The 17,824-nt window shown below is 38.2% G+C and overlaps 1 protein-coding gene across 1 annotated transcript in view; it reads right to left on the bottom strand.

The window, feature by feature from the left end:
- The window catches only part of LOC124594954 (probable glutamate--tRNA ligase, mitochondrial), an 89,287-nt gene that overhangs the window by 61,337 nt on the left and 10,126 nt on the right, over window positions 1-17,824 (bottom strand). The window contains exon 2 of the mRNA XM_047133464.1: window positions 10,186-10,420. Coding sequence (XP_046989420.1) covers window positions 10,186-10,420 — 235 coding nt within the window. The remainder of the gene's footprint in view (window positions 1-10,185; window positions 10,421-17,824) is intronic.

The raw sequence follows: 17,824 nt of genomic DNA on the forward strand, positions 1-17,824 counted from the left end.
ATCAGACATCATGCCAGAAATAGAAAGTAATAGACCACATTGCTTGGAACATGTAGGAAGTATGATGGAGAACAGCACAGTCACGAAAGTTTTCACAGGAAAACCAGGTGGACACCTTATGAGGGGCAGACCAAGGATCACATGGCTCAACAACGTGGAGGAGGACTTGAGAAGAATGGAAGTTACAAGGTGGAGAGCCAAGGCAGCTAACAGAGAAGAGTGGGCAGAGATTGTCCAGGAAGCCAAGACCCTATAAGGTCTGTAGTGCCAAGGAGTGAGTAAGTAAGTAAGTAAGTAAGTAAATGCATGCATTATACTTATTGCTTCTAAATCACTTGATTACTGGACTCCTTACTTCTGAAGCGGAAGAAATTTGAAGACCTCACGCTGCCAACACTTTGTGCCTAACAATTGCCACCAGTAGTAGTAGTAGTAGTAGTAGTAGTAGTAGTAATAATAATAATAATAATAATAATAATAATAATAATAATGTGTAAGCCCTACAGCAATTTAATAGCCATTACATAATTACTGTTGTTTTGTGCTGTCAATTACTTCATTTATGTGTTGTGAAATGAATAATGAAGCAATTTCTGATCCACTGCGGGAACTACCTACAACTCTGAGAGTTTTCTCGTGAGCTATTTAAGCATTTATTATGCATATGCCACAGTTTTACTGTCATCGATGGGTGGTACAAAGTACATAGCATATGGGTTGTGAGTGGACTATATGAGGAAGATGATGCTTATATATTTGTTTCACAAGCTGTAGCCTCCACACCACACTGTCACATGTTAATGCTAGAGAGAGAGAGAGAGAGAGAATAATTATTTTTTTCTTTTTTTGTGACTTGTGTAGTCAGTATTACAATCTTACAGGAAGTGATGATAGTAATGGTCTTTTAAAAATAATTCAGTTGCATGACCGAAACAAAAATGAACCCTTTCGTTTTGACCCCACAGAAAATTTCATTTTAACACTCAGTGGGTAATCATCCATGGGCTGGAAACCACTGTTGTAGATGATGTCACCGGACTGCATTCCTGTAAGTCATCTGAACAAAATACAAGGTGTGCACCAAGAGTCATGAAATATATTTTTCAAAAGTTTTGTATTAATAATAACAATAATGGATATTCTTGGATGGAATAATACATAAAACAAGGAGCAGAGTGATGTGTGGATCACTGAAACACAGAACAAAAAACAGCACTCACACTAGTTTTCGAGCATTAGCTCTTTTTCCATCAAAACACACACACACACACACACAAATGTGTCCAAACACTGGGCTACATAAAGAGTTAATACTCTTCAAACTATTCTCCATGAGCATCTACACATTTTTTTCCATTTCCCAGGCCTGGTGCACCTCCTCGATGGCCTTGATGGGAATCTCCTTTAAAGCTGCCACAGCCACTTAGCCTCAAAACAGCATCCTTTGAGTACATTCTTGACCTTGAGGAACAAAAAGAAGTCAGCTGGAAGGAGATCAGCACTGTAGCGTGCTCTGATGCCATGTTATGCTTTGCCAGGAAGTGATGCAGCAGTCGGGTAGCAGCAATGTTTTTTCATACGAGGATGGTTTTCACAATCTTCCCAGAACGTCCACATAGTAGGCAGTGTTAAAAGCCTGTCACTGAAGCACAAACTCTTTGTGAGCCACATCCATGGTGTCGAGAAAGACAATCAACACTTGTGAGGAATAGCCCTGGTAGATGCACATCCATGAAGCTCTCGCTAAGTAAAGTGATTAATATTGAAATAAGAAAGATATTAGCTAATATTACATTTTAGACTAGTGCATTTACTTCTTCTCTAGGCTATCTATTGAAGGTTTTGCTTTTCTGAGCATATTTAGATCGAAAAGAAAGTATTTCGTAAAGGCCTGTAGTCACTAGTTTTGTTTGCATTTTAGGCATAAATTTGTTCAAGTCTAGACCTTTATTTTTGACTACACTTAGTGGTTCAAAGTTAAATTAATTCGTGTTTGTCATATAGAGTTTAGGTAGTTAATTAAAACTTTTGAAAGTATGTTTAAAAGTCTCCTGACATTAGTGTTCAGTTACATATTACTACATGTTACAAAACTTCAGTGCTCTTGTGCCAAGTTATTCTCTGCTTTTGCGTAAATTTTTCTATCAAACCATGTGTGACAAACATGGTGGTTGCTGTAGAATCCTGAAGGAGGGGTTGTTCTGTGAAGACTGCAGGTTATGGTTTCAATGGGACAAATGTAGCGGTGAGAAAATGTGGGTAGGTTATGTAGAACGGACAGAAAAATCGCTGAACAGGAGGCAAAAATTGGTGCCTTTAAGGCTGAATTAGAAAACCTGAATTTGTAATTATGTAGGCTAAGAGAGAAAAGGAGGCAGGGCACTGCAAAAAAGTAGCAAGCAAAGTGTGAAAAAGGAAAACTGTTGAAAAAAAAACTTTTGAAATTCAGTTAGCAAATCAGTTTGGCTTGCTATCTGAAGTACTGAGGAACGGCCTCATCCAGATGTAGTTGAATGTAGGTTGAAGCAGAATATTAGCTTAAAGAAAAAGAGAGAGGTCGGGATCAAACCAGAATAGGAAAAGAAGAATTCTGCTTCTGTACCAGGTCACAAGTTTTGTCTAACCAAGTGCTAGTCTTAGCAAGGTGGCAGAAAACTTAGGTTAGCTATGCAGAGGCTTTGAGAAGGAAAATCAGGTAATTATAGTTGGGGGAGCAGGAAACAGCCTGGCTAGGAATACAAGATATATTATTAGGAGTGACCTGAATAAAATAGGTGCAGAAACCGGGCACACAAATGTGGGGTTTGTGGAGGTCTTTGAACGCCATGATCGGCCCTGTGTAAACACTGCTGTAAGGTATGTTAACACTGAGCTGAACGGGATGCTCTAGACATCAGCAAAATCTCACATGGCCTGCACCTAAATAGGAAGGGGAAAGATAAGTTGCCTCCTCTGTTAGCGGATACTGTAAGGGAGGTTACAGTCACACAAGGGACGATCCCTGCCGTTAATGGGACCAGGCATAAGGGTTTTTTTAGGTTAAAGCCAAAGTCCAGGCAGACAACAATCAAGAAGAATAGAAAAATACAATAAAAGAAGCTTCATGAACAGTAAATAGGGATAAAGCTAAAGGTAGTATCAATTTACATCAAAATATCAGATGAATAAAAAATAAAGTAGAAGAACTGTTAGTGTGTTTATATGATCTCAAAAATAAAAATGAGATTGAAATACTTTGTCTGAACACCATGTAACTGTGGGGATGGGAAGTGTCAGTATAAATTGGTATAATTTAGCATCTTATACTTGAAGATCTAGCATGAATAGAGGAGGAGATGCTATTTACACTAAACAAGGGTATAAATACAAAACTGTAGAAGTAAGCAAATTTTGTGTCGATCAGCACTTTGAAGTTTGTGCATTTGAACTACAGCTAGATAATGTAGTGTTGATATTAGCAACAGTGCACAGGTCTCCATTGGGAGATTTGGAGCTATTCATAAAAAAGTTTGACTACCTATTATGCTATTTGTCACACAAAAAGAATAAGTTATTAATCTGTGGGGATTTAAATGTAAACTTTAAGCAATTCTAATAGGAAAAGTGAACTAGAAGTGTTATTAATGACATAAAACTTAGAATCAGTGATCAATTTCCCTACACATATAGCTCAAGACAGTAGCACTCTACAGATAATGTATTTGTACAGCAAGAGGATGTAAAGCTAACACACTTTCCCTGTGATAAATGGATTACTAGACCATGATGCACAATTGCTTAACTTACAAAATGTAGCAAGATGTACAGTTCAGGAACTATTAAGTAAAAGGGTAAGGTTGCTCAACCCAGTCTCTGTAGAGCACTTCAGAGAAAGTTTAAGAAATGTTAATTGGGGAGATGTGTATAATGAGCCAAATGCTAATGATAAATGCAACATATTTCTTGATCCATTTATATTTCTCTTTGAACATTGTTGACCAACCAAAAAAAATAAATAAATAATAAATAAAAATAAAAAATACTCAAGCTAATACCAAATAGTTTTCAAAGGTACTTTGGATTATAACAGGTATTAAGGTGTCTTCAGAAAAAAAGGAAAATTGTATGAGACAGCAAGATTTAGTAAAGACCCAGAAGTAATTTTACACTACAAAAATTATTGCAACATATTGAGAAAAGTTGTCAGAAAATCAAGAAATACGTTTGTTAGAGACGAAATTAACAACTCGGGCAATAAAATCAAATCAATATAGAATGCTGTTAGAAGGGAGGCAGGAAAAGTAACCACTGGGTTAGGTATTATTACTATTGAAGAGAATGAGACCATTTTAACCAACAGTACACAAGTAGCTAATGTATTTAACAACCATTTCTTAAATGTAGGTGAAAAAGTTGGTGAGAACAGTTCAAAAGAAAAAGCCAAGCAATACATGGAAGAGTCAGTTAATTGAGAAATCTTAGTCAGATTAATTTTCACCAAACAACCTCTTCTGAAACAAGGAAAATCATTAAATCTTTGAAAACTGAAATGTTCTGTTGAAGCAGATGACATCTCTAACAAGATATTAAAACAATGTGGAGCAGTTATAGCTGATGTTCTGAGCCAAGTATGCAATGCATCACTAACTCAAAATATTTTCCCAGACAGGTTAAAATATGCCACTGTCAAGTCTCTCTACAATAAAGGGGACACCATAGATATCAATAATTACTGGCCAGTATCTTTGCTTACAGCATTTTCAAAAATCGCCAAGAAAGTAATGTACTCAAGAGTGATTAGCAACCCAACAGTAATGGGATACTTAGTAAATGACAGTTGAGATTTCAAAAATGCTGTTCCACTGAGACAGCAATATACAATTTCACTGCCCACATAATAGAGTACAAAAATAGTAAATGTCACCAACAGGAATTTTCTGTGACTTATGCAAAGCATTTGATTGTGTGAACCATGACATTATATTACAGAAAATACAATTCTATGGTATAAATGGAACAGCATATGAGTAGTTTAAGTCATATCTACAGAACAGGAAGCAAAAAGTTTCTTTATACGTTTTAAGTGATTTAAGGAAGTTTGCCACTTCATCTAACTGGGGTAAAAATACATTAGGTGTTAAATAGGGTCCCCTTCTGTTCTTGATATATGGGAATGACCTGCCTTCTTAGCTGAAACAAAGGCAAACTAACACTGCTTGCTGATGATACAAGCATCATTATTAATCCAGTAAAAGAAAATCCAATAGAAAATGATACAAATAATGTTTTTGGAAAAGTTATTAATTGGTTTTCTGCAAATGGGTTTGCTCTGAACTTTGAATTTTCTGCTGCAAGGAGTACAGTTCCTTCAATACCTATAATACATCACCAGACGTCAGTAGCCAGAGCAGAGCATACTAAGTTTTTGGGTGTACATACAGATGAGAATCTTAACTGGAAAATTCATATTTTGGATCTCCTTAAGTGGTGTGGGGCTGATAGTCGCACGTCTTGTAGGCATCTGTTTAAAAGGTTAGGAGTTCTTATAACAGCCTCACCACACATTTACTCAGTGATGAAATTTGTTCTCAATAACGGGGCCCAGTTTAAAAACAACTGTGACATTCACAATTATAACACTAGAAGAAAGGACAACTTACAATATCTTCTACTTCACTGACCTTTGGCACAGAAAGGGGTAAAATATGCTGCTGTAAAACTTTTTGATAAATTAGAATATGAAATGAAATGTCTGACAGACAGCAGTAATAGGTTCAAAAATAAACTGAAATCTTATCTCCTTGAAAACTCCTTCTACGCCACAGGTGAATTCTTGAATAGGAATAAATAAATCTAAAGGTACAATATATGCATTTTGTGCCATTTAAGGGAATGGGGTAGGTAATAAAAATTTTAAGCTTAAAAAAAAAACCTTGATTCATGTGTGCATTTCTTGTGCACTTGACACATTCCACATCGTAATGGTTGCCGTGAGATTGATCAATTGAACACGTAACTAACTAAGTAACTAAATTATCCTCAACTCGGATTTACTCATCCCCGACTCCTTCTGTTTGAGGGTGTGCCATTTGGCACTCTGGCACTTCGTCTTTGGGTCAGATTGGAATGTTCATGTTTCATCACCATCAATGATGTTGTTCCAATAACCTAGTTAAGTTTCTGCATGCTGCGTCACTTCCCTTGCGATCAAACCTTGATTGGCCTTTTGCTCATCCATCAACAGTTTCGGGATCAGCTCAGTTCATACCTTTTGCATATTTAATTCTTCTGTAATGTTGCAATGCACAGCAGTTTCTCTACATCTACATCAGTACTCAGCTGTCCACCTGACAGTGTGTGGCAGAGGGTACTTCTGGAACCACTATCTGATCCCATCTTCCCTGTGCCACTCGCGAATGGCGCATGGGAAGAATGATTGTTGGTAAGCCTCTGTATTAGCTCTAATGTCTCGATGATGTCATTTAGTGAAATGTATGTGGGAGGAAATAATATGTTGTCTGAGTCAATAGCAAAGCTCTCTGTGATGCATAATACCTCTCTTGTAGCATCTGCCACTAGCGTCTGTTAAGCATTTCTCTAACACTTTCATGTTGACTAAATGATCTCGTGACAAAATGCGCCACTCTTCATTGGATCTTCTCCATCTCTTCTATCAGTCCCACCCAGTAAGGGATCTAGAATGATGAACAATACTCAAGAACCAGACGAACAAGTGCCTTGTAAGCCACTTCTTTTTTCCTAGGAACCTGTGTGGCATCTGTTTTTCCTACTATTTGTTTTATGCAGTCATTCCAGCTGAGGTCACTCTGGATAGTTATTCCTACGTATTTTTTGGTAGATACTGCTGCCAGCAATTTGTCATCAATAATGTAGCTGTACAACAGTGGATTACTTTTCCTACGTATGTGCAATATGTTACATTTATTTATGCACAGGGTCAAGTGGCATTCATCAATCCTCTGTAGGTCATTCTACCTATCTTCCGGTGTTGTTACTGTCTTTTAGACAACTGCACCACATGTGAACGGTCTTAAAGTGCTTCTGATGCTTTTACTAGGTCATTCATATCCACTGTAAACAGTCCTACCACACTTCTGTCAGATACTACAGAAATTACCTTGACAACTGTCAACTTAGTTCCGTTACGGGTGATGTGTTGAGTTCTATCTCTACAGAAGCGTTGAATCCAGTTGCAAATCTGGTCAAATAGTTGGTAAGCAGCATTGTGGGACAGTTCAAATGCCTTTCTCACGTCAGGGAACACACCATCAATCTGTGCTAGAGATCTCATGGATAGACATAGGGCGCTGAGTTTCACAAGATATCTGTAGAAACCTTGTGGATTTTTACATAGGAGATTTTCATTCTCCAAAAATGTTATAAATTCTTGAGCATTAACATGTTCCATAAAAAATATGAAATGATCGTATGGCATTGTTGGCCGGGAGGTCCCATTCGGGGTGGTTCGGCCGCTGTATTGCAAGTCCTTTGTAGGTGATGCCACATCGGTGACTTGTGAGTCAATGATGATGAAAATAATGATGAAGGACACGCAACACCCAGTCCACTGCTGGAATCGAACCTGGGCCCCCTGCGTGGTAGGCGGTAACACTACTGCTATGCTACGGAGGCGGACACATGTTCCATAATTCTACAACAAATTGACATTGACAATGTAAGGCTACAATTATGTGCACCTTTCCTTGAAAGTGGGAGTGACCTGTGATTTTTTTTCTAGCTGGTAGGTACCCTTAATTGCTCCAGTGAACTATGATAAAATGCTGCTAGAAGCAAACCCAGTTGTTTTGCATAATCTTTGTAGAATCTTGTAGGTATCTCATCTAGTTGTAATGCCTTTAAACTACTAAATGAATGCAGTTGCTTTTCTATTCTGCGATCAACTATCTCAATGTCCACCATTTTGGCATGCATATGATGACTGAAAGAAGATAACATATTACGTTCTTCTGCAGTGAAACAACTTCAGTATTTCGTCCTTCTCTCTGCAATCTTCGTTTTCTGTGTCTGTATGGTCGACAGACTGAATAAATAGATGATTTCGAATCACTACTGATTTTACATAAGACCAAAACCATTTTGGAATATTCATCAGGTCAGCAAGCAGCCGAGCACTAATTTTAAGTCAGCATTCAACAACCCACATATGTGAGTTGCATTTTCATCAGATTGGCTTGTTGATGGTCATCAAGGACAGAGATCATCATCCAACCCTTCCTGGCTCCTGTAAAACTTCCCCGACCCAATAACTTGCACATATAAAAGAGCAGACTCCCCAGAAGCTTATTTAAGAAGTTCACGGTTTTCTGCAGCATTTTTGTTGAGTTTTACGAAAACTTCATTGCCCAACATTGTTCAAAAGTATCCACTATGATGTGATCTCAAAACAGAGGTGCACTAAATGACCCTGATGCCATCAATGCTAGGAGCAAAGTGACCAATGTTGTGCTGCAAAGCTGAGAGTCCACCCACCTGTCTCAAAATGCCCAACATGCTGCAACCTGTCATGGAAAGAAAGAAAGAAAAGAAAAACAGACATTTTTCATAAGTTTTGGGATGCAATCTTTTTCCCCTCAAATATATTGCTCATTGTGATTAAGACATGGAAGATTAGCTTCTTTTCGTTGCTGCAAAAGACACTGTCACATGTTATTCACTTACAGGATATTTAAAACGAACATTCCTTGCCTTCCTGTCACAGCTCAGAGCAAGTGCTACCAAAATTACAACATAAAACATTCAAGTAATCACATTCCTTCTATTCTTAACTTTAACTCTGTTCACTGCCCCTTCTATAGCATGGTGGCTGTCTTTTCTCTTGGCACTGCACTCCACCCTCAGCTTACCATTACAATATTAAATAAAAGTAACACAGATGTGAACCATGGGAAGCTAAGAAGAATCTATACCTGTTACATGAGACAATTTTTCAGTCTTAGATATTTGACAAATGACAGTAGACAATGCATAAGAAAGTGTCTTTCAGGGAATGGAAGAAGTTACAATGTTGGAGGACATACTTACTGACTTACAAATGCACATTTAAATATTTTCAAGTTTGATCACATCATTCTCTGCCTTTCTAACTCTTAGTTTGTCCTTTCCTATACCCTCCCCCTCCCCTCCCACACTCCAACTGTGTTTCACTTTTCTGGCAATCACAATTTATGTACTCTAAACAAAAAACCTTTGTTGCAATTTCTACTGTCTCATTTCTATGACTAAATCTGACTTTACTATTCTATCATCATCTTCTTCTTCTCCTGTTGATTGAGAAACTGTGAATGGTTCAACATTCACACTTCATAAACCTTTCCTTCGCTAAAACACTTATCGGAAAACAATCACAGGAAGGAAACAGAGTGGGAAAGAGGATTGAATGAGAGAGTGAGTGAGCGAGCGAGTGCTTGAGAGAGAGAGAGAGAGAAAATATCACAGAATACAATACATGAAGTTAATTTGCATAGTCTTTTAGTTTTACTTAAATTTTATTTTTCAGAGTTTTACTTCATTTAAACTTTGTTTTGTGATGAACTATACTTACTGTAAAATTAATATGCTACAGTACTAAAAGTTCAAATTTACGTGGGCAAATGTTAAAGCCCTTAATAACTGAAGAAATAATTTTGTTAAATATAAAGAACCATTAACAGAACATCATAACTATAATTTTGTTAGTTAAAAAAAGTCAAGCAATCTGGCACAAGAAATCTAATTGTAAATAAAGTTATAACAAAGTTACAAAGATTATTGTAGGTATGGCTGCATGACTCAGTACTGATTTCTCTCTCACTCAGTATGTTGCTCAATTCTTATACAGCCAAGTAGTTTGTTACTTAAAATGTTTGGAGCTACTGTGTGATTGGGATACTTTTTGCCTGGTACAATAAACAAAAAGCTGTAACCAGAATGCATAATTTTATTTCCGTTGTATAAACCTGAGACAAATTGATCATACATAGTAATAAGATAAGTAACCGAGTCACTGTCTTTAAAGTTACTCCTTCAATGATGATATGTCCTGATATTACTAGTTTATTTGCTACAAAAATTACCTGGTTAACAAATTTACTTACTAAAGTAATTAATATTCTGTATTGTGCGACAGAAGAGTAATATGATAAACAACAGATCAAAAATTGACATTTTGGATGAAGAGGAACTTACCTATACAAATTCAGTCTCTCTGATTGCTTATACGGGCCATATGGACCACCCTGTAATGGACTTTCATCTGGCTCAATACCAGCCCAATTAAGGTCTTTTTCTAGTTTTTCTGCTGCCTCTGGCACAAGCCTACTTTGGTCAGTATCTTCTATCCTAAGTACAAACTGTCCATTGTGCGATTTCGCAAATAAGTAATTATACAAAGCTGTTCTCAAACCTCCCAGGTGGAGATGACCTAAATTACAAGAATTACACATTAGTAATAACAATACACAATTGATTTAATAGTACACATATAATAGCCTTTGAAATTATAAAACAAACACCACTAACACAAAAATATTATTTACAACTAGCAGACAAGACAAATAATCCACAAGAACTGGGCTTCGAAATAAACATATATATTACTGCAAATGGTAATTTGTATACTGTTATGTGTATCAAATGTACCTGCAAAATTGCTTAAAGGCTGTATAAAAAGCAGAATAAAACTGAAACCATCATGGGTGGCTGGCTGGATTTTTAACAATGGAGACTGTGTTTGTAGAAATCCTTTCCTGAAATGAGTGCAAGATACTGCCTCTCTTTATAAAATTATAGCGTGAATATCCAAAGATGAAACTGCCACTAGGAGAAATGACTGGGTGATGTGTAGTGAATCCATTCAAGTGCAATAGTTAAATAAAAATCACCTATCCTTGGAGTACCAAACTTTAATCAGCCAATTCCTTCTCTCGCTAAACGTAATAGTCATTATTGCCATAACACTTTGTCATCCCATGAAATTGCTTCTCAATTCTACTTTGTCCAATGACGCCGCCTGATATTGATGACATATTTATTTGTGTCACCAACAATGTTACCAATATATGCAGGAAGACTGCTTTGAAAGTCTGGGCACAAGTAGCAGGGTGACAATTTTGGCTGTTAAGTGCAGGAATATCACATTTCCTGAACTAGGTTACACACAAGGTGCACTTGCATCTTTCTGCACTGTGGTTGCATCTTAGCCAAGTGTGATGGGTGCCTGCCCTTGGCTTCCACAATATTGTGGTTGGGAGTTGTTCCTTCAGCTCACCTCCACTTGAATTGGTAGCCAGAGTCAGGTAGTGAAAGAGCCACTCAAAGGACTAATCTGAATGATGAAATTACAAGCCACCAGAATCTTGTTGATGGAAAGGCAGTTGCTCAATCGCACTCAGCCCACTTCAATCATTGCTACCACTATAAGATCATGGGCAGCTGCATCAACATGTGAGCAGTTTTTCCACATGTGGTGATCCTCGCTGGTCACAGTTGCATACTCATGTCCTCTCAACTCTTATTAGGCCCACTACATTATTTCATGAACCAACTAGCTCTTGAAAAGCAATGTTCTCTTTCTGAGCATTTTGTAAAGTTAGTTAAGTAGTGTCATGTTTCACGTATCATCTGCACATTAAATCTTAATGTTGTGGTATGTTTCATCCTATTCACATCACAAATTATTTTGGAAATATGACTATATGCTTATAATTTACAAGTGTGTGCTCCCTTTTTTTCTATTTGTTTGTACAAGTATATTCATTCCTGTTGTGTGCAAATTAATTTCATCAGAACAGCAACACCTTACACAAGTTTATTCCTCCACCAGCTGCCCCCTCCTTCCTCTTCTCTTCCGATTTAGTAGACTGGTTTGATGCAGCTCTCGATCCTAGTCTGTACTGTGCAACTCTCTTTATCCCTACGTAACTACTGCAATGTACATCTACTTGAACCTATTTACTATATTCAAGCCTCAACTCCCTTAGGTGCCCCCCCCCCCCCCCCAAACACAAACACACATTTCCCTCTGTTACTAAACTGATTATTTCTGGATGCCTTAGGATATGTCCTACCAACCTTCCTCTTCTTCTACAACTATGTGAGTCGGTCAATAAGTAATGCCCCACATTTTTTTTTAAAAAAAAAGCTGTTAATAAACACAGACAAACATCCTTGTTGGGGTTTCACATCTGATGTCTGTTCTGTGCACCGGTGAAGTTTCGAACCATTCTGGCATATGGCAGAGCAGTAGTACAACATCAAAATGGTGTCTACATATGACTCACGTTACAAGCAGTGTGCTGTTATTGAAGCCTTGTGTGCTGAAAAAGAAAATGTGGTGAACATCAATAAGTTTTTTGTGTGCAATTTATTGTGATGCTGCAGTTGATAGGAGTACAGTTGGTTGATGGGTAAAGAAAGTTACAGCCTCAGGAAATGCAGAAACAGAGCTCCATGATCAGCCACGCTCGGGATGTCCTATAACAACAACAGCTCCAGACACGCTAAATCTTGCAGATGCCATTATTCGTGATGACCGCTTAAAGATTCCTTACAGGGAACACACTTTGAAGATCACGAGAGCGTCAATCTTGCAGTGCAAACATGGCTATGCCTACAGGACAAGAGCTTTAACCAGGAGAGAATACATGCTCTTCCACAATGTTGACATATGGCTATAAAAAGTGATGGAGATTACATAGAAAAATAGGACATGGACAAGACATGTTGACGTACAGGGTGGTCCATCTGAAGTTTCGGATGAGGTTATCTCGAAAGCTATACATTGGGTAAAAATAGTGGATAAGGGGGACATCAAATGAAACTACACGTGACCCCCAGCCCCCACCCCCTTGGGTGGGGTGGGGGGCAACTTTTAAATCTTAAACGGAAACACCCATTTTTTATTGCAGATTCGGATTCTCCATAAAAAAGTAATCAAGTTTTGTCTGAAACATTTTTTTAAACCATTGACAGATGGCGCTGAAATCAATAAAACAGTAAAATTGGGGAAGAACTCTGATTTATTTAGAATTATCCGAGAAAGACGCATCAACTCGATAAAAAATGTGCACCAATTCTTTCATTATGCCAAATAAAGCTATTTTTGGTACAAAATGTACTGTATCCTACTTTTAGCGTTACCCAGGAACAACCACATGGACGTAGCAGAATGACGGTCCCATGGGATGCTTCATTAGTGTGAGCCCCTTGCCTCTCACAATTTGGCATGGATAATTAATGAAATTTGTCACGAAGAAATTGTTCAAAATTATCCCCATTTGCTTCAATGCATACAGTCAATCGTCTGCGAAAGTTGTCCACAGTTTTGAGCAGCACATCCCGTCGTATGGCTGCACACGCTCTTCGAATATGTTGGTCCATATCGTTTCGGGTTGTGGGCTGTCTTTCATAAACAATATTTTTTTAAATAGGCCCACAAGAAAAAATTAGGAGATGTTAGGTCTGGTGAATGTGGAGGCCACTGAATTGGTCCACCTCGTCCTATACACCGACCAGGGTATCATAAATTTAAAACGTTCCGCACATTTTTAGCATAAAGGGGAGCTGCTCCATCCTGTTGGAACCACATTCGTTGGCTAGTTTCTAGATCAACATCTTCCATCAGTTCCAACAAATCATTGCAGAGAAGTTGTAAATAAGATTCCCCTGTAACATTTTGATCAAAAAAATATGGTCCTATCAAGTAACCATTTCAAATTCCACACCAGACCATTAACGACCATTTGTGTTCATTGTCAATGGATCTGTGCCAGTGTGGATTGACAGGGGACCAATAATGACAATTTAATTTGCCATTGTTTTTGAATGTGGCTTCATTGGTGAACATAACGTATCTAAAAAAACCATTGTCACCTCTTATCATTTCCAAGGCCCATTGGCAGTAATGCACGCGTATTTGCATATCTTTCAGCATTAATGCCTGCGTCAGAATGATATGATACGCATGATATTTATGTGCCTTCAAAATACTCAAAACAGTGATTTCGGTATTCCAGTTTGTCTCTGAATCACACAACTACTAATTTTGGGATCCAGTTGAACACAGGCGAGAACGGTAAGGGTTCAAGCGTCATTTACATTGTATTTGCAGTGACAAGGTGGATGGTGCTTGTAACCATTTCAAGCTCATTGAGTGCAATTTTGAATAATGTTTTTGCTTGGATGTCATCTGTTTGGGAAACAATCCACATACAATTGCGCAGCAATTGGTATGGCATTCACCTAAAATTAACATCATATCAACAATCTCTGTAGGAGGATAGTGAACCATGTTTCACTAAAGAATAATTTACTTTCGTGAGTTGATGTTCACGGTTCACAATCTGAAAGTGAAGTGACGTCTGATCGTATTGCACTGACCTTTATACTGAGCCACAGTTCGCAGTTTGGCCATGGTAGCACCAAGTCGGGTGAGTAATGCAATGGTGACGAGTTCCCTAATGAGATTTTGATACCATTCCGCCTCCCTCCATCAAAAACTGTGTCGGGTAGGATAAAAAAGCTTAATTTGGTGTAATGAAAGAATTGGTGCACATTTTGTATCAATTTGATGCGTCATTTCGGATCATTCTAAATAAATCAGAGTTCTTCCCCAATTTTAATGTTTCTCGGTTCAGCGCCACCTGTCAATGGTTTAAAAAATAGTTTCAGGCAAAACTTGATTACTTTTTTATGGAGAATCCGAATCTGCAATAAAAATGGGGGTTTCCATTTAAGATTTAGAAGTTGCCCCCTGCTCCACCCAAGGGGGTGGGGACTGTGGGTCATGTGTAGTTTCATTTGATGTCCCCCTCTGAGCTTACGAACTTGTTTTACCCACTATTTTTACCCAATGTATAGTTTTCAAGGTAATCTCACCTGAAACTTCAGATGGACCACCAGTATATTGTCACCAAATTCAGACTCTTAACAATAACTGTGTTCTAAAAAAAACATGGGGCATTATATATTGAATGGCCGTGGTATATCTACATGCTGCAAACCACTCTAAGTGCATGGCAGAAGGTATATCCTACTGTAGAAATTACTAGGGTTTCTCCTTGTTCCAGTCACATTTGGAACACAGGAAGAATGATCGTTTAAATGATTCTGTACGCGCTGTAATTAGTCTCATCTTATCTCTACATCCTAGAGTCATCATTTAAAGCAAGATCTTGAAACTTTATAAGTAGGCTTTCTACAGACTGTTTATGTCTATCTTCAAGAGTCTGCCAGTTCAGTTTCTTCAGCATCTCTGTGATACTCTCCCATGGATCAAACAAACCTGTGAGCATTCATGCTGCCCTTCTCTGTATATGTTCATTATCCCTGTTAGTCCTATCTGATACGCAAAGTTGAGCAATATCTGAGATGGGTCACATGAGTGATTTGTAAGCAATCTCTTCTTTTAGTTAAATTGTGCCATACAACTCTTTTCTCTCCAGTGCATCTTGACTAATTACTCGATCTACCTGCCTAATCTTTAGTATTCTCCTGAAACCACATTTCAAAATTTCTATTCTCCTCATCTGCACACTGCTTGATGCTCAAGTTTCACTTCCATATAAGACTACTGTTCACTCAAGTACTTCCCAATATTTACACCTATAAAGACTAGGCATACAGCTTAGGCCTACTGCCTGAAGGGAACACAGTGACTGTTTGTAATTTTATATTTTTAACTAGTGAACCCTCCAATGCTTTGCACTTGCTAAGTATGTATTGGTATTGGATATACATCCTAACCTCCTCCTCCTCTATCTCTCTGCCCCCCCCCCCCCCCACCCTCTCTCTCCATCCATCTCCTCCTCCCCTCCCTTCCCCCATCTTTCTGTCCGTCTACTCCTTCCCCCTCTCCATGTCCACTTCCCCTTCCCTTCTCTCTCTGACCTTGAGCCTTGTTTATTTTTATTCCAAACAAAATCTTGATTGGGAAATGAAGGTACACAAAATGTGTGGGTAAATCAACTGGGACCATTAGGGTACATAGGATATGTGAGAGACTTCTCCAGTTGCTGGATCTGTGAGGATAGTAGCTTCAGTGACAGTATCCTGTATAGTTTTAATCTGCAAACAGGCTGGATTACAAAGTTCTAGATGATTCAGATTCTGTGGTAGTACACTAACCGTAAGCCGATAAGCTATAAATAAAACTCTGCTGTTTTATGTTAAAACCGACTGCCATGAAGATAAAAAAAAAAAAAAACAAACAGCCCATTTTTGTGTATACAGTTTTTGTTTAATATTATATATGAGGAGAAAGAACAAAAGGGAGAAACGATTTGTGTAATGGTTTACATGTCCTGCTATCTCGGATAAAGCTGATTGTGAGAAAGAAAATAAAACCACATTTTCTCAGAACACAGCATTTTCTTTCTTGCTATCAGTTTTACCATAAAACCTGTACATTGTTGTTTAAAAATATATATACATCCTACGCCTATCTGAATGTTTATTAGAGTATTGTGTAAAATTTAGTAAATTGGTTGGAATCTTTCCACGATTTTTGGAAATAATATATCCCCCCTCTTTTTTACACACTCACATATACACTTCTCTCTCTCTCTCTCTCTCTCTCTCTCTCTCTCTCTCTCTCTCTCTCTCTCTCTCTCTCTCTCTCCAGCTCACAGAAATGAAAAGCTGCAGCACACGCGAGGTGTGCAAGATTTTTTAATATCTTGTTGCCCTCTTATTTCACTGGATTTCATTAACATTAGTGAATTAATCTCTGTTGTGAAAGTAATGAAAGGAAAAGACTTTTCAACACATTACACAAAAATTTATTACATTTCCAATTCACTCAAAACTCAGCCCTTACAAACACACTCGTCTTGTAGTATAAAGGCTAAAGAGAGAAAACTACCAAGATAGTGGCATAAAAGGGGCGGTTCTCATGCACATTAGCCTAAGTGATTTTTGTAGACCAATTTGAGATTGTTTCCAGGTCTGACAGAACACAAGTGTCTTATATCAAACTGTTCATCTCAACTTTGCCTACACAACTGTGGTATATTGTAAAAGTTATCATTAACACCCCTTATATCTGTATGTCCCCCCTCCCCCCACCATTATTCTTTATCTTTATCTTAATGTCATCCCCTCCTTCCTTGTTGGGCATCACACCAAGTGTCTTTAACACTCTGACTTGTATTTAAGAGGAAGAGGGGTGTTCAAATCCACAACCAGCTATCATAATTTGGTCTTCCTTCATAATCTGAGCAAATGTTAGGCTAATCCCTTGAGAGAGAGAGAGAGAGAGAGAGAGAGAGAGAGAGAGAGAGAGAGAGAGAGAGAGAGAGAGAGAGAGAGAGGGGGGGGGGGGGGGGGGGGAGGGAGGGAGGGGGGGGGGGGGGGAGAAGGAGAAAACACGAGAAAATTTTTCAATATCATAAAAAGGAAAGTCACTGCTCACGATACAGCAGAGATGCTGAGTCGCAGGTACGCACAACATAAAAACTGTCTCAAATGAAGCTTTTAGCCAGTAATGCCTTCATCAAAAATAGATGAGACACACACACACACACACACACACACACGCACACACAAGCACTACTTACACACACAACTGCAGTCTCAGGCAACTGAAACCACACTGCGTTTCAGTTGTCCGAGGCCGCAGTCATGTGTAAGTGTGTGTGTAGGTCATCTATTTTTGACAAAGGCCTTATTGGCCGAAAGCTTTATTTGTGACAGTCTTTTTGTTGTGCCTACTCTGTGACTCAACATCTCCACTGTATGGTAAGTAGAAACTTTCCTTTTCATAATATTGTTACATTCCATCCTAAACTTAATTTTTCCTTAAATACAACTCCATGTCACTCTGAATATG

Source organism: Schistocerca americana, chromosome 2, assembly GCF_021461395.2.
Source record: "Schistocerca americana isolate TAMUIC-IGC-003095 chromosome 2, iqSchAmer2.1, whole genome shotgun sequence".
In the NCBI taxonomy this organism is placed as follows: Eukaryota; Metazoa; Arthropoda; class Insecta; order Orthoptera; family Acrididae; genus Schistocerca; species Schistocerca americana.